At 44.3% G+C, this 24,948-nt stretch overlaps 1 protein-coding gene across 1 annotated transcript in view; it reads left to right on the top strand.

The window, feature by feature from the left end:
- TBX15 (T-box transcription factor 15) overlaps positions 1–24,948 on the top strand; it is a 119,896-nt gene that overhangs the window by 76,816 nt on the left and 18,132 nt on the right. The window contains exon 6 of the mRNA XM_075560053.1: positions 9,888–9,952. Within this exon, the coding sequence (XP_075416168.1) occupies positions 9,888–9,952 (65 nt within the window). The remainder of the gene's footprint in view (positions 1–9,887; positions 9,953–24,948) is intronic.

Genomic DNA, 24,948 nt, shown 5'->3' with positions numbered 1-24,948 from the left:
TGAGATCCAGGTAACAGCTTTTGCCGGTTTAACAAGCCCCGACTCCCTGTATAAATCAACCAGCATAATTGTTTAACATTCCCCCTGCTGTGTAGATATGACCTAATAGCACACAGTGCCTTTGAATAATGCAAAATAACCTCAGCATTTCCCCCCTGGGAATATTGCAGTTTACAGTCTTTAGGTCAAAGTTGGTACCTAACAGTATTCAGACTTGTCATGAAGATGCCGGGTTCCATAAATGGTTCTCTTTTGTGAGCTGTCTTCACCTATTGCTGGTTAGTTTTAAAAAATATTATCCCCCTGGACATTCTAGAATTAGGACAACTAATATTTTATGACAAAGGTATTTACCGCATCTTTTATTTTTTAAAGGGCGTTGTAGGAGTCATATGGGAAAGCCAGAGGAAGATAGTCAATGATCGTTCATCAGCATTCTTAGAAACTTCTTTGAGGAATGCACACAGAAAGGACAAGAGAGGGAAGGGGATTGCATTGAAATGCTACCCAATCTCCCTGTGGAAAGTCCATCATCATTAATGGGCTAGATTTATGGTAGCTTGCATTTTAGTCCTGATTTTTCCATTATTGATCCTAAGCAAGCAGGCAAGCAAGCAAGCAACCAACCAACCAACCAACCAACTTCATTGCCATCTAGTTGCTTCTGACTCATGGTAACACTGAAGGACAGGATTGACCGGCCTGTGGGTTTCTAAGACTCTCCTTATGGGAGTAGGAGAATCTCATTTTTCTCCGGTGGAGTAGCTGGTAGTTTCGAACTGTCAATCCTGCATTAGCAATCCAAATGCATCACTATTATGCCAATAGGAATCTAGGTTACTTTGAGGAAATTACTATGTTTTTCTGGGTTTCAAGAAAATGAGGAGCTGGCTTATGCTTTATAAGGATCTTTCTCTTTTGGAATTCTGCTTTCTCCTTTTTCTCTGTATGTTTCCCAAGAAAATTAGGAGCAATTTATTGCCACTAAACAGAAGCAATTGGCAACAGGATTTTGAACTATGAAAATCATTCAAGTATTTGTCTATTAACTTTTAATTTTTATTCCCACACACGGAAGATCAATACATTGTTAACAATGCCATACTTGAAAGGTGGGAACATGATATTTTGCTGACAGAAAGAAAATGCTAAACTATGCTGTTCATCTATGACTGCTCCTATTCCTTCCCAATATGTAAATCCATTGCATTCCCACTGAATGTCATTTTTGCCACCCAGGTGGGACACCACACCTCCCACATCTAATCTGCCACTAAACACACTTGCTTTACTCTTGGAATATTTCCTTTTATTCCTCCTCCTCTGTTCTGGCCCTGCCCTCTCCCCACCTTGAAGTGAAGTGACAGCTTCTTACTAAGTCACCTGGATTGCAAGCTTAATGTGTCTCGAGCCATCATACGGAGCATCGCCAAATAGTGCTCATCAACCACAGCGCCGATCGCATACTTCTTCCTAAAACATTATCATTGCTGTAGGGAACCAAGTCCAGGATCCCGTGTCTTTCTAGAACAGCCATCTGTGGCTATTTCCAGCCTCATTTTTCATCACTCTTCTTCACGCATCCACCGGAATCGGCAATCTAACTGGACTTGGACTGCCTTGTGTACTTTGTAGCCAGCATACTTTCTTGTGCACGGTGCTCCTTCCCAGCAACGTCCGTTCCCTTCATCTTCCCTGTAATTCCATCTGCTCTTCAACTTGCATGGAACTAGACTACACATTCTTTTATTTTGTTCTTCCTAGGATTTTGATCCTGAAATGTAACTTATTATATGAAACAGTGATGCCAGAAGATAACAGATAGATGTTAACTCGCTTCGCTTGGTAGAATGAAAAGAATTGTGATATCCATGGTATTTCCTCAGTGTTGGGGGTGGGGGTGGGGTTAGAATTGACCTTGGGAATCCTGAAGCCCCCAAACCACTAATTCAGATGGACTCTTCCATTCCCGTAATTGTTCTTGATCTCTGTTTGTTTCATAATACAAAGCACGAACAATAGTCTAGGTGAACGATTGGCCAATCAAATGGATGGCCAGCCAACATATCTCTACTGTCAGTATTCTGGTGGTTTTGCTTCTGTGGATATAAGTGGTAACTACGTGTGAAGAATGCATTTCTATTTCAGAAGAGTAGTTTATTACCTTTCTTTCCTTTCACCCATTTGTCCTCTACCATTTCAGACTGAACCATAGACTCGGGGGCTGCCAGCATATTGAAGTTACTATGACTGTTATTGTGTTCACTGTGCCGACTTGGCAGGTCTACGGCAGAGAGAAAGTTATGCCGTGCCCAGGATCTCATTTTGGAGAATAAGGTGGTAAAAGTGGAAATAAAGGCAACTCTACTCTATGCTTTTTCTTGGAAGAAGCAGAGGCCAACGTGTCCTCATGGAATTAGCTGAAGTTTCCACTTAAAAGTCTCTGTCATCCCTAAGGCAAAAAGACTGCTTGAGCGTTCATTTATTTTATTTTTTTGAAACAGGAAGCTATACTTCAAAAGACACAACCGTGCTCTCCCCAGGTAACAGTGTCTCATTTCTTGATGAGAATCGGCTATCTGAACCATAGAGGAAGTCTGAACCCACAACCAGTTTTGTGAAAGCAAATCCAGTAGGCTTTCTGAGCCACCCATGATTCATTATATCTGTAACTACTGAGCCAGTTTTGCTCCATCATTCCCATCAAACCAGTGCAGAATATTTCTTTTCATACATCTAGCACCTTTAGTTTAAGTCCCAATGGCAACCTTTCAGAGACTTGGTGAAAAATAAAAACAACTAAGAGCGCATTAATAAAGAAAGGTCCCATGAGCCTTGGTATTGTAAAGTCGTACTCAGCATGTTTCAGTTTCATTCTCATTGCAGCTTGTACTACTTGTGTCGGCATGGTGCATTGTGAGGTATAGTCTCTTATTAACGGCTTCTACGTGACTCGGCCAAGAAGTCAGTGAACATGATTAAAATTAACTATGACAAGCTAGCAACCCCCCCCCCTCGTGTTCCCCATCCTTCAGTAACTCAGGCTACATAAGTTAGGAGAAAGCCATGGAAATAAAATTATTGTAGGAAAATGCTTCTAAAACCTTCTGGAATTTTCCATGTCTCCTCGTTATCCCTTGACCGAGTCTGAGCATGACCACTGAGCATCGCTTTAATGACAGAGGCTATTCCTCGTGGCCTTCTTCTGATGTGACAGGCATGAAGACTTTTGTCTGCAGCGTCCACAGAGAAAGTAAACTGGACAGAGGGAGTTGCCCGGTCTAGGTTTTCTACGAGCTTTCATGGCTTCAGGACTGCTAGCTCCAGGTTCCCACACTGTCGTTCAGTTTCCGTTTCAGTGTATTGACAAAGAGACTGCTATAATGGGTTCAAACGACGCAAGGATTGTGAGGAGGGCCCAGTGACCTGGCAGAATGTCATTCTGTTGTCCACAGATCACTGTGAGTCAGAACTCACTGGGTGACTCCTAACAGCAGCAACCACATAGACACGGTTTCTGTTCACAACCCAGGTGGGGGAAATAGTAAATAAGTAAAACGAGAGATAAATGAATGTGTAATTACCAACTGTGTTAAGAGCAAAGATGAACATAAACCGGATGCAGTTAAAGAGCACCATCAAGTTAAGAAAACATTTTTTACACTGATTTTTTATTTCCATGACATTATGCTGCTTTAAGAGCCCTGGTAGCCTGTTGGGTTAGCTGTTGGGCGGCTACATGAAGTCAGCAGTTTGAAACCACCAGCCGCTCTGCAGGAGGAAGATGCGGTTTTGTAGTTCCATAAAGAGTTACAGCTGCTGAAACCCATAAGGGCGGTTCTAGCCTGTCCTATAGCTCAGCTTCTTTATTAGTTGGCAGTGAGTTGAAGACTTTTTTGAGTAGGTTGATTTATGGCATTTGAATTGCTGAGTGAAGGCTTCTCTCAGGTAGTGACTCTCAGACTGAGGCTTAGGACAAGGAGCCAGCTATGTGACGAGCTTGTCGGGGGTCACAGCAAGCATGAGGGCCCAGAACCAGAAAGGAGATGGACACAGCCTAGCGGTGGAAGCAGTGCAATTTGGGTGAACTCTCTGGACCACAGAGAAGAGTAGGGATAGATTGGCTCCTGGCCGAAGGAGGCAGGACAGGCTGGTTCTGCAAGGTGCCACGAAGAGTTTGGTGGAACCCCACATGCAGTGATAGCCAGGGAGGAGAATGGCATGCTGATTCAATTACACGTCAACAAAGAACACTTTTTAGAGAAGCGAATGGACAAAGTGAAAGCAGGGAGATTAGTCTGAAGTTCATTTGGAGTGGGTGAGTCAAGAAATAATGGTGAGGAGGAAAAACAACGTTAACGATCGTGTGGACGGAGGAGGTGGTGTTGGAGATTGGCAGCCATATTTGAGGGCAACTGATAAAAAACAATTACCGAGTAAGGTTCTGCATTAACTGCTCAGATGTGACATGTAAGTAAATAAACACATGTGAGGGAGCGTCAATGAAAATTCCCACGACCTTTTTGGTGCTCCTTGTACGTACATCAATGGCAGTTGAGTTGGTTTCAACTTACAGTGAACCCGTAGGTGTCAGAACAGAACTGTGCTCCGAAACGTGTCCAGTGGCTGATCTTTCAGAAGTAGGTAACCAGGCCTTTCTGCCGAGTCACCTCGGAGGGACCTTAAGCTGTCACCCTTTGGCTGGGAGTCAATCCATTAACCATTTGCACTACCCTTTCTCTTCTCTTTTTCTATACATAGACCCCTCACTCCTGGGGGGCTAATTTTTCTAACAGAGCCCAGACCCCTATCTTGGGGCAGGGTAGGGGGGAAGGCACACTTTTTTCTTCTATTTTGGGTTAGTAGTCCTCCAGCTGGGTTACACATTGGGCTACTGGCCACAAGACCAGTCGTTGGAACCCGCAGCTGCTCTGTGGAAGAAAGATGATGTTTTCTGCTCCTGGGAAGAGTCATAGCGTCAGAAGCCCAAAGAGGCAGCTCTACTCTGTCATAAAGGGTGGCTGTGAGTCAAAAGTGCCGGGGCGGCAGTGGGTTTGGCTTGGTTGGGATCCCTCCCTCAGGTTATTTGGGTAAATGCTTAGTGTCTGCTTCTTTTCATTGGATCTCTTCCCCTTTGCACTCCACCCAGATGGCCTCTGGCTCTTGGGTACTTGTGCAGGCTGGGAGTGAAAGGGTTAGGAGCCTTCGCCCTGGCTGGACATGGAGCCTTAGGTCTGCGTGTGAGTCCCTGCACTGCTCTCTGCACCGCTATGGCCTCTGCCATGGGGCATCTGCTCAGGGCTGCTCTTTGGACCTCTATGTGAATGCTGGAGCCCGCTGACTTGTGCCTCGGCTGATTTGTGCTGGTTCAGCCTCATGCCGGGTTCATCTTTCTCCTCTGTTTGGCTTCTGGTTGGGCGGTAGCATCTTTATGTCAGGGCCACCCAGCTGTCCTTTCCAAACCTATGAGGATGCCTGAGCTCCCTGCTTCTCATCAAAGAGCCTGGGAGGCCAGAGATGCTACTTCAAGTCTCTCTTTGCTTAATCAGACCGGGTGGCATTTTCACCTTGGTGTAGCTCTCATGTGTATAGGGAGCTCACACTGCCAGTTTCCTATGCCCTCCCTTGCCCACGCCCTGCCCTGTCAGCATTTTGGTCTAAACTGGGTTGTAAGTCTAACTACTGCCTCCCTCCCCTCTCCCCCTCTTTTCTTATACTCCATTGGGGTGGAGGAGAGGGTTCTTTATTTCCCCCCATCATTTCCACTTTATCCTCATATCCTTTTTTTCCATGGGTGGCAGGACTTGTGGCCAAGCCTTCCTTTGCATCCCTTCTGTACTAACAGTCTGACTGCATCCCTTTCTCTACTACCAGGCCGACTGCATCCCTTCTGTACTACCAGGCTACTGGAAACCCTAGGCCTATTAGAAATGAAGGATTATATCATTGTGAATGAGGGGGAGTACGGAGTGGAGACCGAAAGCCCATCTGTAGGCAATTGGACATCCCCTCACAGAAGGGTCCCAAGGAAGGGACAAGCCAGTCAGGGTGCAGTATAGCACTGATGAAACATACAACTTTCCCCTATTTCTTTAATGCATCCTCCCCACCACTATCATGATCCCAAGCCTACCTTACACTGATACAGATAAGAGCTCTCAACACAGGGAATCCAGGACAGATAAACCCCTCAGAACCAATAATAAGAGTAGCGATTCCACCAGAGGAGGGGGAAGATGGGAGCAGAAACCGGGAACCGATCACAATGATTGACATACAAACCACATAACCCCCAGGAGGACAAACAACAGAAAAGCAGGTAAAGGGAGACAGCGGTCAGTGTAAGACATGAAAAAAAAATTTTTCTAAATTATCAAGGGTTCATGAGGGAGAGGGGGAGAGTGGGGGAGGGAAAAATGAGGAGCTGCTACCAAGGGCTCAAGTAGAAAGAAAATGTTTTGAAAATGATGATGGCAACAAATGTACAAATGTGCTTGACACAATGGATGGATGTATGGATTATGATACGAGCTGTCAGAGCTCCCAATAAAAATTATTTTTTAAAAAAAGAAAGAAGCTAAAGATTATTGAGATTAAAAATACACCGGTGTACCCCTCCAAAATATTGTCCCCAGTACATTTGTATTTGTAGACATTGGCATTTGTAGACATAGCCAGAGTAGCTGTCACAGAATCTTAACTGGAGTCATAATTTGATTTTTTTAGCTAAGATGTCTCCCTCTGCTTCTGTTGCGGTGGGCCACGACGTCCGTTCTAGCGTAGTGTTGACACCTGGTGACCAGGGTAGAACTGCTCCAGAGTCTTCAAGGCTGAAACCCCTGTGTGAGCAGATCCCCATGTGGTTTGCCCCCACAGCACTGCTGAGAGATTCCAGCTACTGATCTTCCAGTGAGCAGCAAAGCCCGCTTCCCCATGGACTCCAGAGGGCTCCTTTCTCTGCCTGTAAGCTAATCAACATGCTTGAGGGCTTTCAACCAGTCTCTGCTTCACCCTGCTCCTTGTCCCAGGCCCTGTGCTCTGGCCAATGTGGACCCCTCAGTGCTCCGTGAATAGACTTCTTCTTTTGTCTCACTTTGATGCTCTGGCTTAGCATTGGGTCTTTCTTACGAAATGCTTCCCTCGTTCCTTTGTGCCTTTTGTACATTAATAAAAAAATCTGTTAAAATCCCACACGTCCTCCAAGGCCTTGTTCTTGTGGTACCTGCCACGTAACACCTTGGATTCCTTGAAGTCGGAGCATTGTTATTTCTTCTAAGTTCTTGTGCATTTTCTTTGTTGTGAGCCTCATCACGCTTTGTTTTATATCCCAACAATGAGTGTGGACGTTTGCTTTGGTCTTCTAGATTGGAAGCCCCACGAGGGGAAGAAGTGGACTATGCACATTCGGTGTCTCCGGTGCTGCCTGTCGCACCGCTGTGCACACAGGGGACACACGATCATGAATAATGGGTGGCACAACCACACCTCGCATAAAGCGCTCTGCACCTCGCATTGGGTGCTTTCAAACCAGTTTACAGCTGCGGGGATTTTCCCCTTACATTCTGTGGCATCTGTCCATTGTATTTTTATGTAAGACCCATTGGCTTGGGATCCAGTAAGCTGTGAGAAACAAGTTTTCAGCCATTTCTCTCAAGCCCGTGATATAGGATGTCATTATAGGTATAGTGGTCTGGGGAGGCCCCCGAAACGTGGCAGCACAGTCATATATCAGCAACCCCTATCATAAATGAGTTGGACAGGCTAACCCCACTTGAAAGAGAAAATAAAATATTATAACCCGGACTTGAAAAGAAAATATGGCGTGTGGTTTATTGCTGCGGATTATGGAGGAAGAAAGAACTGACTTTCAGTCAAACACAGAAAGCAGTGACACTCTTTAAACTCAATACAGCATTCACAAGGCAGACACTGGGCGCTAGAAAGCCAAACCTTCAGGCTCCTGCTCTGGTCTATAAAATAGATGTAAAATTGCTGTTGCTACATTATTAGTGTGCCATTCTGGAGACAAGGAATGTCTTGCGAGAAAAACAACCTTGAAGCCAGCATGGCTCTTTCAAGCCAGAGTCTGTTTGTCAGAATCTCACATTGCATTTTAAAGACTTTTAAAGACTGTGGCTTTTGGAAATTCCACTCTGAGGAAGTGAGACGGAAGAGGTTCTTGGAAAGATTTGCAATATAGGAAACAACATTAGCTGTCCCTGAGCTAAGCTCTGTAATTATCAGAAATATGAAGATAGTCTTAAGTAATGAGATTCCCGTATTTCTAGAATTACATTCCATCAAGCGTGCCTTTCCTTCCCCGGCCTGCCTAGTACCCACAGTCTCGATTGCTTGCATGGAGTGAGTCATTAACATCTGGTTCAGACACAAAGGTATCAACATGCCTCCCATGACCGAGGCTGAAAGCGGAAACACTAGCACACATATGGAATTTATTGGTCAGGCTTGTTCTAGTCTGGAGGCACAAGGGTATTAGATACAATTAAGGTAAAGCTTGGTGGGACTAAGATAGGATGCCACAGAGGGGCACTTGAGTGGAGGTTCAAGCAGGTGGCCGCTGAGGACTTGTCCAGTCCAGATGGCACAGCTGGATGCTCAGTTTTATGAAGCTTCCTAGTTGTGTCATTTGAGTTGCTTGTAAATTGTGGAGCCTGGGTGAGGTGTGCTGGATCTAGTCACGAGTTTGTAGATGTTCCTTTAGGAACAACCCTGGGAAAGTCTAGCTACTTCGTGGGTCTTTTACATAAGCTTTTCAGTGAACAATTCTTAGTGGCAAGGAAGGCCCAGCCAAGTGAAATGGAGATTATGTGAATCTTTCAGGTGAGACAGATTGTCTGGTGATCTGATTCTCCCTAGGGTTTCACACTGATTGAATCGACAGAATTAATTCACTCTTTGATTCATAATTCACGTATTCAGTCAGTTTTTCTACCAGCACGTGCTTATTTATCAATTTTTTAGCTGCTTTATGAAGCTTTTCTAAAAATTATTTTTTTAAATGCCGGTAGATGTATAGGTAGGAGGACAGTTGCCATTTCAACGATCCTCCCATGTGCAGATTGTTGGCCTTATGTTCCTTATGGTAAGGGATTCACTGATAGCACGCATGAGAGAGCCCCATCGTTCCCCAGGGTCCCACTGTAGCCTTTGTCTGGGCAAGCGATTTATCATCACTTGAAGGCAAGGAATGAGATGGCTAACCCTAAAGTCAGAGGTTCAAATCCATCAAATAGCTCCAACGGAGAAAGATGAGTCTGTTCGCTCCGGTAAAGATTTTCAGTCTTGAAAGCCCTAAGGAGCACTTCTACTCTGCCCTACAATATTGCTTAATGGGCTGTAATCAATGAGAGGGCAGTTGGTGTGTGTGTGGTTTTGAGACCAGGAAAGTGAAAAGAAATGAGTCTATGCAGTCAGTGACTGGACCATCCTTGGTGTTTAAAGATCTGTGTGGGTCAGGCATCTCTGTGCCTGGCTGAGTCTCCCATGAAGCTTCAATTTCAATGTCAAACTAAAGGAAATGAAAATAACAGTGATTATTAACAGGGTGGTTTTTGTTTTTTAAGGAATAACTGAAAAATAAATCAGTAATATACACATACAAAACCCAACATACAGGTGAACGAGGAAATTAACAAACCATCTCTGGAGGCATCTAGCCTGACACGGGGTGACCCCGTGTCTTTCAGAGTAAAACTGAGTGTTTTTGCCTGGAATTTTTAGAGAAAACGGACCACCAGACCTCTCTTGAACACTGCCTCCGAGTGGGTTAGGACGGCCAAACTTTATATTAGTAGTCCTGCACAGATCCTGTGCACCACCCAGTGACCTAAATATAAATAAAATTCATGTTTTTGGTTTGCTTTCAGATCACCAGATTAAAAATTGACCGAAACCCATTTGCCAAAGGATTCAGAGATTCTGGAAGGAACAGGTAAGGAGCATTAGGAAAGACAGTCTCTGATGCTCTTTTCCGTGTGGCATTATTGTCCCAAACCTCATTGGGTGCTTGCTCCTGATTTCTGCTTTTTGCAAACACAACCAAATAAAGCCACACCTGCACGCTGTGGTGATCTGCGACTCCAACAGAGAGCAATGGACCGCGGACTGAAGAGTCAAAGGCCGCCTCCCGAAGCTGCACTCCGTAAATGATCACGGCATCCAGTCTGCCGTTTGTTCCCACTTGGTCATGAATTCCTGAGAACACATTCTTTTCTTTTTTTTTTTAGGGGGGGAGAGAACACAGTCTATAGACTTAAAAGATTTTTTTTTCCTGAGTAGCATCTCTAGCACCTCAAAAGACAACTCATTTATTTTTCACTATTAGGAAACAAGGGATTGTGGACATATAAAAGTTTTCAGAGGATTATTACTCTAAAAAACAAAACTTTTATTTCAAAACTCATCATTTTTTCCCCTAGGAAATATCTACAAAATCTACTAGCTGCTTCCTGCTTTCCTACAGAGTGTTTGTAGAACGCACCATGAAACCCTCTCGTGGTGACTCATGATTGTTGTTACGGTTCAGTTGTTATTTCAAGTCATGGAATTTTCAGGAATTGTTGAAATTTGTGGGACTGGTAGTCCTTGTTGTAGATGGACTTAGGGCCTGTGGTACATTACTGGCTGATAATTCTTTCTGGATCCTTCTAATGTAGTGCCTTTCCTACATTAAAGTGGAAATCTGTTATTTACAAAAACAAGTGAAAACCAAAATTGCTAGGGAACCAATATATCTAAAGTTTTTCAATCAGAAGCTTTCATTTTATAGAAGTAGTCACTGAATCAGCAAATGTGATATTTGTGTCTTACATTGTACATAAACTTGTGATCAACACTCAATCTAATGTTAGGTTATTTATAATGCTTTCGGGGCATTTATCATGAATTACTCATGTTGTCAGAAGATCCCTGCTAGCTCAGAGAGATGGCATCCATTCACCGTTCTACAAGTATGTTTTAGATAAGCTGGCTTGTTTTACATTTGAAATATAAAAATATAACTTCACTTCATGAAATATGTAGAAAATTTTATTAGAATTCAAATTTATGCTAAAATAATCAGATGTGCTCATTCCACTTACAAAAACATTTATGATAGTTCCTTTTAATTTATCATTTTATTGGGGAGCTCTTACAAATCTTATAACAATCTTATAACAGTATTAAGCACACTTGTACATATGTTGCCATCAACATTTCCAAAACATTTTTTTCTACTTGAGTGATAGAGTTTCTTTAGAAAACTTATAGCACATCTTGATTTCTACAAACTGATTTACCTCATTATGTTGTAAGACCACATCTACCGAGTAAAGTAAAACTGACACTCCCACGTTACAGATGACAAATTGGAGTAATATGTTCTCGGCCAAGCCACGAGTCTGTGGTAAAGCCACACTAGAGCTTCAGGACTCTCCCTTGGAGCTGACCGAGGACTGTTAGTGGTAAGGAGGGGAGAGAACTTGGCCTTTCATCGTCTCTAGACCTGTCTTGATGTGATTCTTTGGGACAGCATATTCAAGGTAGGCTGCTTCTGCCAGTCAGCCACGTGCAGCCAGGGCGTTTGAACTTGGAGCTCCTGAATGGGTGAAGGGGGTTCGATGGGTTAGACATTGGGCTGCCGTTGGTAGTTCACACCTATCAGCCACTCCGTGGGAGAAAGATGGGACCGCTGACTCCTATAAAGATTCATCATCTTGAAAACCTGCATAGCACAGGTTCCCAAACTTATTTGGCCTACAGCCCCCTTTTCAGAAAAAATACATTTACTTGGTGCTCTCCTGACAGTTGAAAACATTTGTACTGTAGTGCATAATCCAGGATACAGTTGCCCATACCTGCTTTTGCAGGCCCCTTGGATCATTCCAGGATGAGTCCTGGTGGTAAAGTTGGCTATGCATGAGGGTGCTAATTGCAAGATCAGCAGTTCGAAATCAGCAGTTGCTCCATGGGCGAAAGATGAGACTTGTTTCTCCTGTAAAGATTTTCAGTCTTGGCAGCCCACAGGGGCAGTTCTACTCTGTCCTTACACGGTCGCTATGAGTTGTCTTTGACTCATGTCAGGATGTTGTTTTTTTTTCCTGGATTGTTCCAGACTTCCAGGGGGTGGCATCACCACTCTCATAAATACTGCAATGGCATCACTATGAGTCAGAATCCACTCGATGGCAGTGGGCTTGCTTAGCACTTCAGTGCTTGAATAGGTGCGCATTTCCCTCCAGAGTTCTAAAACTTTATTCAGTTTTTCAAGTGGATCCACAACCAAAAGTTAAGAAGTTCTGCCTGCAATGATTTGTCAGCAAGGCTCCGCACCACTGACTTTAGCTTTCAACTATGTACACATATTTCTAAAATTTCCTTCTGTAACCCTAGCAGCATCCAATATTTTATTTTCTTCTTGGCGCTACAGAGATTATTGTCTTTCTCTTTTGCTTCCCCCCGTCTCTCCGCCGTGGAGTCCTGGTCCTTCAGAGTTTATGTTTTTCTCAGGCTGAACCTGAGCCCTCACTGAGTGCTGTCCCACCGGTAGGCACCTGTCCTTGCAAAGAGCCATCCAGATGAGCTTGGGCCATTTGCAATCCATATGCCAACTATTAAAATATGCCATTTACTGATAAGTGCTGAGAAGAAAAATCTATCAGGTTAGGAGGTTGAATGCGCATCGGAGCACATTTATAGATAGTCCAGGGATGGTCTTCCTGCTAGGGTGGTGGTCCTGCAAGATGGGAAGGTAGTTGGTTCTAGTGGGGAGAAACCAGCCAGTGTGTAAGGGGGATTTGTGGAACATGGAGGAGGTACTGGCAGCTACTGATTAGGGTAGGGGCTCTCTGGAGCACAGGAACTTAGGCTGAACTACCCTGGCAGAGAGTCGCCTGTGGCACGTGGGCAATTCGCTGACTAACGACACACCGAGGTCACTGCAGACCTGCAGTGCTCTATGAAGATAAGCATGTCTGCCTAAATACAGATGCTTCATAGTTCTCTCTTTTAAAAGCTTTGAAAACCCAAACCCAACCCTTTGCTGTGGAGTCTATCCTGAGTTACGCTGACCTTACAGGGCAGAGCCGAACTGGACCTTAGAGTTTCCAAGCCTGTAAATACTTATGGAAGTAGCCTGTAGCCAGTGAGTTTGAAAGCGATGGCTTGGTTGACTGTGGATTATTTAAACCGGTGTACTACCTGGGCTCCTTAAAAGTTCGAAATTAGATGTTAATTACGCAGGACTTTTCACTAGCTGCCTCTCAGATCTGTGGAAGGCAGAGATTATTATCACTATTTTGCAGTTGGGAAAATTTGACGGGTGAAGATATGTGGGTGTGAAGATACACACACACCGAAACAAAACGCTGAAAGCAAACCCTACTGTCTTTGAGTTGATTCTGACTCATAGTGACCCTATGTGGGGTTTCTAAAACCATAAATCTGTATAGGAGCAGGCAGCCTCATCTTTCCCCCACAGAGCACCTGCTGGGTTTGTACCTCACACCTTGTGGTTAACAGCCCAATGCTTACCCAACAGCACCATCAAGGCTCCGTGTGTGTGTGTGTACATACACACATACACAAATATGTACACGGTCAGTGGTTGGTATATATCTGGTGGTTCTATGCCACCAAACTGGGTTCTGAACCCAGCTTACGACTTTCCAAACATGCCTACTCTATTGCACTTCTTACCCTAACAGAGTGTTTTCACAAATGTGAAATCATTCCAGTGCATTTTAAACATCCAGTGACTCATACGGAGGGGCATGGTTCGATGAGTTGCATATAAATGTACCCAAAGCATACGGATTACATTTCCTTTAAAAACACATGGGCTTAAAAATTAAGGGAAAAGTGCTTGGCCAATGTTTTTCGGTTTTGCAGAACACAAAACATTTGTGAAGTACTTTGGAGTTGCAGAATTTGCCAAACCTCAAACCAAAACACGTTCAGGTTTGTTGATCTCAATCCATCCCCAGGGCCCTGAGGCTCCGGAAGGGTGGCCTGTGAGGAAAGATGGGAAGGACACAGCTGCCCAGTGACCTCCCTTAAAATACCTAGTGCGCATCTTTGAGCCTGTCAGCTTCTTCCCGCAGTGCCATCAGGGCGTGGTACCGAGCTGACAGAAATGTCCTCCTCAGCGTAGAGCTGAACACTTGAGGGAGCTGTGACTTAGGAGACTTTTCTCCCATATGCATGTTTTCAGGTAAACAGATATCCATGGAGAAGTCCCCCTGGCTTCTAGCCCCATCCCCTTCTCAGTCCTCTTACTCAGACCACGAGGGACTGGCCTGGTTGCCGATTCTGCAACCAGGGACTCTTCGGGAACTTTCCGACCTGCTTCTATTTCCTTTGGGTGATTAGCTCAGCAGAGAGTGGCAGCAGCTTTCTTATCTCCATGCCTTCGTCAACTATACAGTGGGCGTCTTGGTCTTCAGTGGGTTGGTCCTTTTGTGCTTCTCAGCATTGATTCTGAGCTCCGAAGGGAGGCACTGATCCTGTCTTCCAGCCCCCACAGCCTGACACGGCATTCGCTGTGTCTATAGGACATACGATCCCCCCGCTTCAGTAGGAGGGCCTTTCTTGACTAGCACGCTGCTACCATCCATTTCCATGTCGTTGCATCCTCCGCTAGAAGTCTTCATTGGGAATGTGTTTGTATATGTGGGTATGTGTATGTGCGTGTGACCGTGTCTCTGTGTCCATGCGTGTATGGATGAGTGCGGGCCTGTTGAGGAAGAGCAGCCGGTAACAGGACATTTCAGAGTAGACATCTTTACAGACTTTACTTTCAGACATTGACTCTACAATGGGAAATCGATTGTGTTTCTCAGTGGCCCCAATTTACACATCCTCAGAAGTTGTGTGGCCCAAATCTGGTTTGGGGTGATGTCAATATATGTTCGTCTTTCATCAGGCCTCACTCGAGAGCACACCATCCAGGCTTGTCCCTGGGAAATGTCCCCTACCAGGTGGGGACAGCAGCATCATCCCATTCCTGGAGGGACAAAATTGAGCTCCTCTGTTTGAGCTCACGTTTCTCTCACGGTAGTGCTCCTGGCTGCTGGCCCTGCTAGACTCTAAGTTCCTTGAGGGCTGACACTGCCTTTTGAGGCTCCTGCTCTTGGGGTTTCTCCCCAGTGCCGGGGTACAGCCATGCTATAGAAATGAAAAGCCAGAAGCTATAGAGTGAGACTGTCTTACCTCAACCAAGCATGAATAGATAAAGGAATTGGGGAGAGCTAGTTTTGGAAAATAAATAAGGAAATGAGAGTGAATCAACAAAAGGTTTAGTTTGAAAGACCAAGGGCAAATGTGATTCCTTTCTGGGATGCATTGCTGCTGCAGAATTTCATTAGGCACAAACCCCTTCAAATCACCATAGCAGACTCTGGATAGTGGGGAAAAGTATGTGGTTCTTGGCTTCTTGGAGCAGGAGCTCAGGACGAGGCTTTCTGCTCATCTCGGAAACCCACTGCAGGAGCGCTACCCTGTCCTCTGGGACCTCTCTGAGTCAGTGACAGGGAGTTTAGCTTTGGTGTGGAGGACATGCATGCATGTTTCAGAGTCTGCGAGTTTTAGCAAAGAAGGGGTCCCCAGAAGTTGAGTGAAGGCAGAAGGAGGTTTGGCTGAGAAAGCTCATCCAATAGCGAACCAAGAGGTAACATTCTGTCTTTTGAGTGACTACCCCAATGGGAAGCCCGTTCCACAAACACAAAAACACAAACACACACACACACAATTTAAAAAATAAGAATAGGGTTATCATGAAAAAAAGTACTAGGGGAAATTTGAGTCTGCACTCATTCTCAGCGTGTTCATAGGCCCTATTACCCTTTTCTGGGAATGTGGCTGGCAGCAGTTTTTTGTGGTCTCAAGATCCCATTATATAGTGTTTCGGGGGCACTGATCCAAAATCCGAGCTATTGACTGTGTTACACGGATTTGTGTACACCTTCTTGTCACTCGTCTACCTGGAAATGGAGGATGATAACATCAGATGCTCAAATGGAGCATGACTTCATGTAACCGCCCCATCTCTGAGGATTATGGCTCAGCCAAGCTGATGCATACCTTAGCTGCCACAGTCAGCATCACCCTTGCCCTCCGTCTTGGCATTCATTATTGCTAGTCGTATGTTGCTGATGTACAAAGGAGTGGAAGAGCAGATTTTTGACTACGATCATACATAGCAAATGTCAGACAATGGGAGTTTGGCTTATCGAGGGCTGCTGGAGCAGAAATACCACGATTGGATGGTTTTAACAATCAGACATGTATTCTTAGACTAGAGGCGAGAGGTTCCAGTGTAGTCAGGGGCCAGGTCGAGGAGATGGCTTCCTCTGCTGACTCGTGGTTAAGGAGGAAGGTGCTTTTTTCCTTCCAGCATCCTTTGGCCTGGTGTACCTCGAGGGTCTTTAAATGTCGTGTTCCAAATGGGTCTTGGAGGTTTTCCACATGGGGACCCTAGGGATAAAGGATACCTTCTACCCCAAACTCATTTTTAAAAAGTGGGCCTGAGCTCTCCCCTGCTCCACTTACTTTGCCTCCTTTTATCTCTTTTAAGAAAAAAAAAAAGTGATGCAGGCCACATGCCAGGGAACCGTCCCTGGCATCAAATGGGGACTGTCACATAAGTGAACATAATGCATGTCATCCTAATCGGTTTTTAATTGACTGGCTGATCCCATCAGATCACACAACAGGGCATGGTGGCATGATGATGTAACTGCAAAGCCACTGAGAATCATGGCCCAGCCAAGCTGACACTTATTTTGGGGGGAAATTCTTCAATTCATGAAGAGCAGATATGTGAGGAGAAGGTACATTTGCCGGCCAACACAGGATGCTTGTTATTGTTGTTAGGTGCCGTCGAGTTGGTTCCGACTCATCACCACCCTACGTACAACAGAAGGGAACACTGCCTGGTCCTGCACCATCCTCCCAGTTGTTCTTTTGTGTAGGTCCTTTGAGCCACGGTGTCAAGCCCCCTTGTCCAGGACCGTCCTCATTCCCCCAATCTTCTACTCTACCAACCATGATCTCCTCTTTCAGGGACCACCTGTCTCTCCTGGTGGCATGTCCGAAGCCCGTGAGATGCAGCCTGGCCCTCCTTGCCTCTAAGGAGAACCCTGGCTGTACTTCTTCCAAGGCGGATTTGTCTGTCCGTTTAGCAGTCCACGGAGCTTTCCTCCTTCTCCTCCAGCACCGCCCTTCGAAGGCACGGATTCTTCGATGGTCTCCCATAGTCATTGTCCAGCTTCCATGCAGCCGGTGCAGTGGGGAACACCTCGGCTTGGGTCAGGTTCACCTTAGTCTTCAAAGTAACATCTTTGCTTTCCAATCCTCTCAGGTCTTCGCAGCAGACTTACCTGATGCAATGTGGTGTTTGATCTCTTGACTGCAACTTCCACGACCATTATTTGTGGATCCAAACAAAACAAAATCTTTGACAACTTCAACCTTTTCTTCGTTTACCTTGATGCTACCTATTGGCCCAGTTGGGGGCATTTGGGTTTCCTGACATTGAGTTGTAATCCACACCGAAGGCTGAACATCTTGATCTTCTTCAGCAAGTGCTTCAAGTCCTCTTTCACTTTCAGCCAGCCAGGTTATGTCATCTGCATACCATGGCAAGGCGATAGTAGATATGTGAGGGGAAGGCGTCTTTGCTGGCCGAAAGGGAATGCTTTCCAGAGGTCATACTTAATCCAATGAGAGGAAATCATATCTAATGAGAGTGAGGATGATTTTGGGGAAAAAGGGGGTATGCTGCGACTCCCTGTTAAGTAGCTGTTGTTCCAGGGATATGTGCATAGAACGAAGACCTGTCCCTCTGGGGCACAGGCTGGAATTACTCTGGTAGAGGCCCAGGACCCCGTCTGAAAACCCACAGAAAGAGGAGTGTGTACCTCTAATGAGGGCTGTGAGGTGAGGAAGAAGAGTGCCTATGAAATATCAGAGAGAGCCTGGGTGGTGAAAGGTGGATGCTTGCATTCATCCAGGGGGTACCTTGCAGAAAGGGCTGGGAGATCTGCTTTTGAAACGTGAGCTATTGAAAACCACACAGCGAGCAACTCTACTTAGACGCAGATGGGGTTTCTATGAATCGGTATCTACTCAACAGTAGCCAGCCTTTAAAATAGTGTTAACAGGAAAAACAACTACAAAAACTGGGAGAAACAGAAGTCAGCTATAAATCAGTCCCAGGCCAAATTTATCTTTGTTTGATCATAAGGAACCACCCGCCTTTGGGAGGAGGAAGGAAGGAAGATCCTGGGTAGATTTCAGTTAAAATTTGTGGCAGAGCTCTCTACTGTCACTAAATAACTCACAGCTTACCCACACCTGTATCTATCAAGCTGAGCATGTAAAAGTGCTTTTATTGCAGATAAAAATGTTACAGTGTTGGCATTTCCTACAGTTCAACCTTATAATTTACTTCGAGTCACTCAAATGATAAGTACATAAGCAATTGCAGTAATTATTTACATCAGCCATTATGTCCAGATTTTACCTCTTTACTGATAGTGAAATGGAATATGAAGGTCATGGGTTAACAACACCTTTGGCTGCTAAAGAAAGGTGGGAGCTTTGAGTCCACTCAGTGGTGTTTCCAAAGAAAGGTCTTGTGATCTATTTCTTAGAAGTCTGCCATTGAAACTACTGTGGAGCCCAGTTCTCCTCAAGAAGGGACACGGAGAGGTGCAAAGTACTCTGTGGTCACTACCCCCCGCCCCAACTCAATGTGGTGTCCTGCTAGCTTTCAGAATTTGTAAAAGTATCCAGTGGCAGCATGCAGGCAATGATCTCACCCACCTCTGTTAGGCACAGCTTGCTAATCAGCAGACAGATTGCCCTCATTCACCTCCAGCTCCTTGTCACCCTTGAAGGCTCATGGAATAAACTTAGAGCCAATGAACTGATCATCTGCCCTCTTCCAACCAGCACGACTTTCCAAGTGTCTCCTGTGTTTTCGGTATTTTAATTTGTTCTCCCCTGGAGTCTTTGGATGTGTTTCCCAGCCAGTTTTATCCTGCTCTTTCCTACAAGATCACCAACACCCCTCACCCACCCCTCCCCCCCCCGCCATTTTGCATACTCCTTTGTTATCCTTGGCAGGGGCAGTGGCTTCTGCCATTTAGCAGCCCAACGAGTGTAATCAGTTCTGGCTTCTGCTCTCACATTGTGGCACTCACACTTGAAGGTAGCTGAGCCCATGCTGGATTCTGGCAGAAGCATCACCCTGAGTCCTCCTCTCCATCCAGGCCATAGCTGTTTATCACGTTCCCAGCTGTTTATTACTATCTTCCAGTCGGTATTGAGCGTATTTCTCTCCTTTGTTATTTGTTCTCCCTCTGCTGCCACAAACTTTTTCTTTCTTTTTTTTTTGGTACCGTTGTCTTCCTGGCCATATGGCTTTGCCAGGGAAAGTTGGCAATTGTATTATTATCTATGGCTCTATCCCAGGGATGGTGTCATCGTGCAGGGTGACGCCTTCTTAATGGCTAACATATTGGAGTCTGAAATATCTGCAAGACAATGGAGCCTACAGGGATGTAGGGGCCACGTTTTTGGTTCTTTTCAGCGAGAATGAGAAACAAGATTCGGTTAAATCCATCGCTGTCCACTTTTTCATCCAGAGCCAGGTGACTGACAAAAACTCGAAGTCCAGTGAAGTCAGACTGTTTTCTATTATAGGCCCCAACCTGAGCGCAAGAGTGGGGTTCCTCCTACTCGTGTTAGACAATCAATGGTCCCCTGCCTTTCATGACGGTTTCTCTCTTGTTTTCACATTCCTTATCTGTAATCAAGCTGCATTTATAACAATTAGGAGGAAGTGCTTCATCGTCTTTAGCTTAGACATGAGCAGGTTGTATGACTTGGCGAATGTTCCACTCACTGGCAGGGCTGCCATTTGAACTCAGGCAGCCTGGCTCCAGAATCCAACGGGTCCATAGTCAAATGGGCCCCTCATGATTTCAGAATTGCCAGAGTATAGTTAGGCCATTCCAGTCCAAATGTTTGGGAACATTATGTTTTTGCCTGCTTTGTGCTGTTCTCGTGTTTTTTTTTATTAAACTTGTTGAGACAATGAAACCTTTTGTAGATTGATATTACTTCCTTCTCAGATTCAAAAGGGGATATAAGATACATCAATGACCATCTTCTTATCAGTAAATATACTTATAATTTTAAAAATCATTTTATTGGTGCTCATACAACTCTTATCACAATGCATACATACATCAGTTGTGTAAAGCACACTTACACATTCGTTGCTCTCGTCATTCTCAAAATTGGCTTTCTGCTTGGGTTCTTGGAATCAGCTCCCCATTTTCCTTTTTCCCTCCCCCTTCCCTCAACTCTCTCCCCTCCATAATATACTTATAATTTTTAACTCTTGGGGAAATAGAGAGAACACAACATCTGTTGATGCAATATATTTCATGTGAGACCAATGGGGTGATGGCTTTTAAGCCAATTTGCAAACTTATGGTGGGAAGTCTTTGACTTAACTTGAGACAACCCACACTCGGAGTAATCCGGATGCAGAAGCCACTCCCAAGCCCACTGAAGGGGAAGGAATCGTGGAAGGTTTGAAGATTGGACCTCTCTCGGTGGCACAAGAACAGCCTAGGAAGATTAGAAAGTTGATACACATCGATTAGGTCTGAAAGAACAGTATTTTCTTAGATGCATGCCTTTTCAAAGAGAAGAACCCAGAATGTTAGTCACTTGGAATTTTTCGGTTCTCAGAAAATGCTCTCTCTTCCATATCTGCGAGTCTGAGCACATGCTGTTAACTCTACCAGCAAAGTCCTCTTTCCGCTTATCTGGGTGAATTATTCTTGAGTACTTCTTAGTATTAAGCTTAAACAACTCTTTTCTAAATGGATTTTTCCTTAAGTTTCCTGGTCTATTAGTATTAAGTACCCCTTGCTCGGTGCTCTATAGCATCTTCTGTATGAATAAATAAGTAATACATTTTCTAATTGGATATTTTCTATATTCTGTGTCAGTAGGCTTCTAGCTCTTGATTGTAGTCTATTGGGAGATGAACCTATGGCCTTATTAACCCCCAGCATATGTTCACTGTGTTACCATGGCAATAGCCAATCATATGGGGAAAGGGTTAAAACTGAGTAAGAAAGTCAGAACTAATGAGAAAACAAATGAAAGGAGCATATAAAGTAAATCTCTAAAGCTAAATTAAAAGCAGGTGCTATGGATTAGTGTACTACCTGATAGGATTATAAATGTTGCTATAATTATCAAATACGATTTGGCCTCCAAAGGGATGACTCCACCATTTTCATGTTTTTGAATGAACAGGCTGGACGGACACGTCCTCACAGTCTGGCTCGTCTTCCCCAAGCATTGCTATTGAGGTATCATCAACTTGGCTCTTCTCCTGTCTTTCCGTCCCTTCATTCCGTTGATTGGCCAGTGAAGAGACTGCAAAGTCTAAAGGGACTTGGAGATCAGTGAGGGGATTCCATCTAAAGGAAAAACCAAAGGGTCTTTGGACCAGGCTATCTCACTATTGCCACTAGTGAAAATGGGAAAAAGAAGCAAAGGCTGGCACTTGCCAGTTTGCTCCTCCCAGTTTGGAAACTTCAGAGGTGACGTCAGGTCTAGTGCAAAGCAAACCCAAAGGGACCCTCCATGTGGAACACGTTAATGTCATGCAGGTAACACCTTAAAAAATCTGCTTTTTTTAGACAATGAATCCACTTTGTAAGAACCTTGAGTTAAATTTTACAAGCTAGGATAAAATGATAACAAATGCATCAGTAATATGTGGCACACCATAAAGTTTGACTAGATATCCAAGTGACTGAAGATGCCCAAGCGTGGTTGGCCAAGACTCTATTAAGGGAAAATGAGGGGTAGAAATGCTTGTCCTCTGGGAAGGGACTCATATTTTGGTGAAGGTCATAAATTCTGTTGATGGAATGGAATACATAAAAGGGAAGCAGAAACGTCCCCAAGACCTGACTCAAGATCATTTTAGAAACAATTTTAAAAAATCTCTACCACTGGGTGATACTGGATGTCTTCAGAGTCCTGAATCGACACCAATTTGTCTTTTTAAAAAAGGAATGCTGGTTACAGTTTATGAAATGGTGGCTCAATCATAAAAGGTAATGCGTGCCTCCCCTCACTGTGATATTGGCATGCGCTACGCATTGGAACCAGAGCACGGAGAACATGGGAGGCACAGCCCTCGAGGTGGTGAGAAAGGAGTAAGACCAACTACTCACTATTCCCTGGCACTTCAACGGATCCATAGACGGAGCAACTTCCTAATAAATAGAGCCGTCTAAAGAAACGCAATCAAGTTTGAGGGCAAATGGAAATGTGATGCATAGTAAACAAATGAGTGAGTGTTTTTTTTTAATGAGTTCATTTGAAGAAACTTCTATGTGACTTTATAGAATTTTTTGCGGTGAAGAAATGGATAGTCAAAGACGCATCATTTCATGTGAAAGTTTCGACATGTGAAAGTCAGTGACATTAGACACATTCTTCAAGTTGTGCTCCCATTCTTGCTGTTCTTTCCCCATTGGTCTGTCGTTATCTTCAGCTCACTGTCCTCTGAGCTTCTTGTCCAACCTGTGAGTTGCAACCAAATACCTCCGGGAATTTAGTTTCTTAGTTTTGAGATTTAGGGTCAAGGTTTCAAACAACATCCCAAGCAATTAACCTAATACAGTTTCTCAGTACCTCAGCTCTATTTCCTAGCTTGTTGCATTGTGACTGGGGCCTTCAAATCTAGCATGTAGTCTCTCGGGGAGAGCTAGGAATTGGAGGAGGACATCAACTATGTGTCTGGTTGCCTCCATGAGCAACTGCCTCCTTTGCCAAGAGAACAGTGGTGCCCAGCCACTTTAGGGAGTGTTTGGATCAAGGATGTTGAAGAACAAGGGTGGGATGCATAAGGCTTGGGAAATTGTCAATACCACCTAATTTCACAGGTCTCACCAAAAAGAAACATTTCCAGCCATGACATTAGGGCTGAGTTAATTAAATGTTCAGCCAGTATGACCCATAAATGATGTCATAAATGTCCAAATGATCCTTATCCAAAGAAACTCTCCTCTCCCTGTATAGAAGGGAACCGATCAACAAGGATAGAATGAGAAAGAGAATTTAAATTCTCAATGGAGTCCAGATTTTAAAATTAACCTCTGAAACGATTGCCTTGTGATAGACTTTAAACCCAAACTAATCCTTGATGGCTTCTTTAACCCAATGCATGGCTTATTTTAATTAGGAAAGTATTTTAATGCTCAAAGCATTGTCCTCTCTTACATTTATTGAGTCCACTGCTGTCGCATTGATTATGACTCATAGCGACTTGGTAGCTCAGAATAGAACGTCCCCTCTGGGTGTCTGAGGCTGTCAATATTCACAGGAGCATAAGCCATAGTTATGCTAAAACACACAACCCATAGTTTTCCCTAAAACAGATACTTCCTGAATGTATAAGTAGGTGCAGGAAAGATATAGGATAACTCTCTGTGAAAATGAATGGACATGTCTATAGTAAGGGGAAATAAGAGCTGCATGGTTTTGGGGCATGACTTTTTTGGTAGTCATAAGCCATCCTTTGCCAAACAAAAATGACCTTGAGGTAGACTAGTGGTCTGGATGGACCATGAGCACGTCCACATGTGGTGCGCCATGCCTTGTGTTCTTAAGAGCTAAGGGAGACCCTTTGGTATATAGTGTGACAAGGGGGCTCCTTGTGGGGAGTGTACCTGCACTTTTACCATTTACCCATTGATAATTGCGCCAAAGGGTAGAAGTAACTTCAGAAGTAACGTTCAGAAAGAACGTTCTAACACATGTGTCTATAAACAAAACCACTCCGTGTTTTCCTTGGGAAGTACACCAGTAGAGACTGAATAATCATTCAAGATCTATCATAGGCAGTAGAAAGCGATGGCACCCAAGCTCTTCCTCTATTTTTAAATCTATAATTCTAAAGTTGAATCCTTTAATTATATTTTCAATTTGAGTTAATTGATTGCTATCCTGTTGGCTGCCTAAGAATTAGCATTTGAATTTATTAACATCTTGTCCATAGCCCCTTTACCTGCTACAAGAATAAAGCCACATTACACTTTGCATTTTTTCAGACAATATAATACTAGCATTTTTTATAGCAGCAGTTCTCAACCTGTGGGTCGCGACCCCTTTGGGAGTCGAACGACCCTTTCACAGAGGTCGCCCGATTCTTAAGAGTAGCAAAATTACAATGATGAAGTAGCAACGAGAATAATTTTATGGTTGGGGGTCACCACAACATGAGGAGCTGTATGAAAGGGTCGCGGCATTAGGGAGGTTGAGAACCACTGATTTATAGGTATTATTGCTAATTTAGCCCTCCAGCACTTGATTATGAAATGAGAAGGGACTGTTCTTTGTCCTTGAGCTAATGTTGTGCCCTTGTCATGGGTCCATGTTCCTGGGAAGAATGGGAGAGGACGCGGAACAATAAAGACCCTGCCATTTGCAGTGAGCCTCCTGCGCCATTAAAGGGAATCCTAAAATATTCTGGTGAGCAGCCAACATTCCAGAACCAAGCAGTCAGATCTAAGCCTGGCCTATCTAGTTCTTATATCCACCAAGGCTCAAGATGGCTTTCTCTGCGCGTCCCCGTATTATTCTGAACTCCATTCGCCTGGGCCCATTCTCTCCACAAATAGTTTTCATGTTCTGCAGTCAGCATTAATGCAGGATGGCTATGTGGGGATATCTTCTATTCCTACTTCTAACAGATTAACAGCTAATAAACACCACGCAGCACCCTCTCCTGTGAACCGCTTCTTAAAATACAGACTTTGGTTTGCCAACATCGGTGTATTTAAAGCCTGCAAGATTCCAGGGCAGACTTTAGCAAGTTAGCTGAGCAAGGAAGGCATGTTCGCA

This window comes from Tenrec ecaudatus, chromosome 1 (genome assembly GCF_050624435.1).
Source record: "Tenrec ecaudatus isolate mTenEca1 chromosome 1, mTenEca1.hap1, whole genome shotgun sequence".
In the NCBI taxonomy this organism is placed as follows: domain Eukaryota; kingdom Metazoa; phylum Chordata; class Mammalia; order Afrosoricida; family Tenrecidae; genus Tenrec; species Tenrec ecaudatus.
This window is presented reverse-complemented; position numbering and strand designations above follow the sequence as displayed.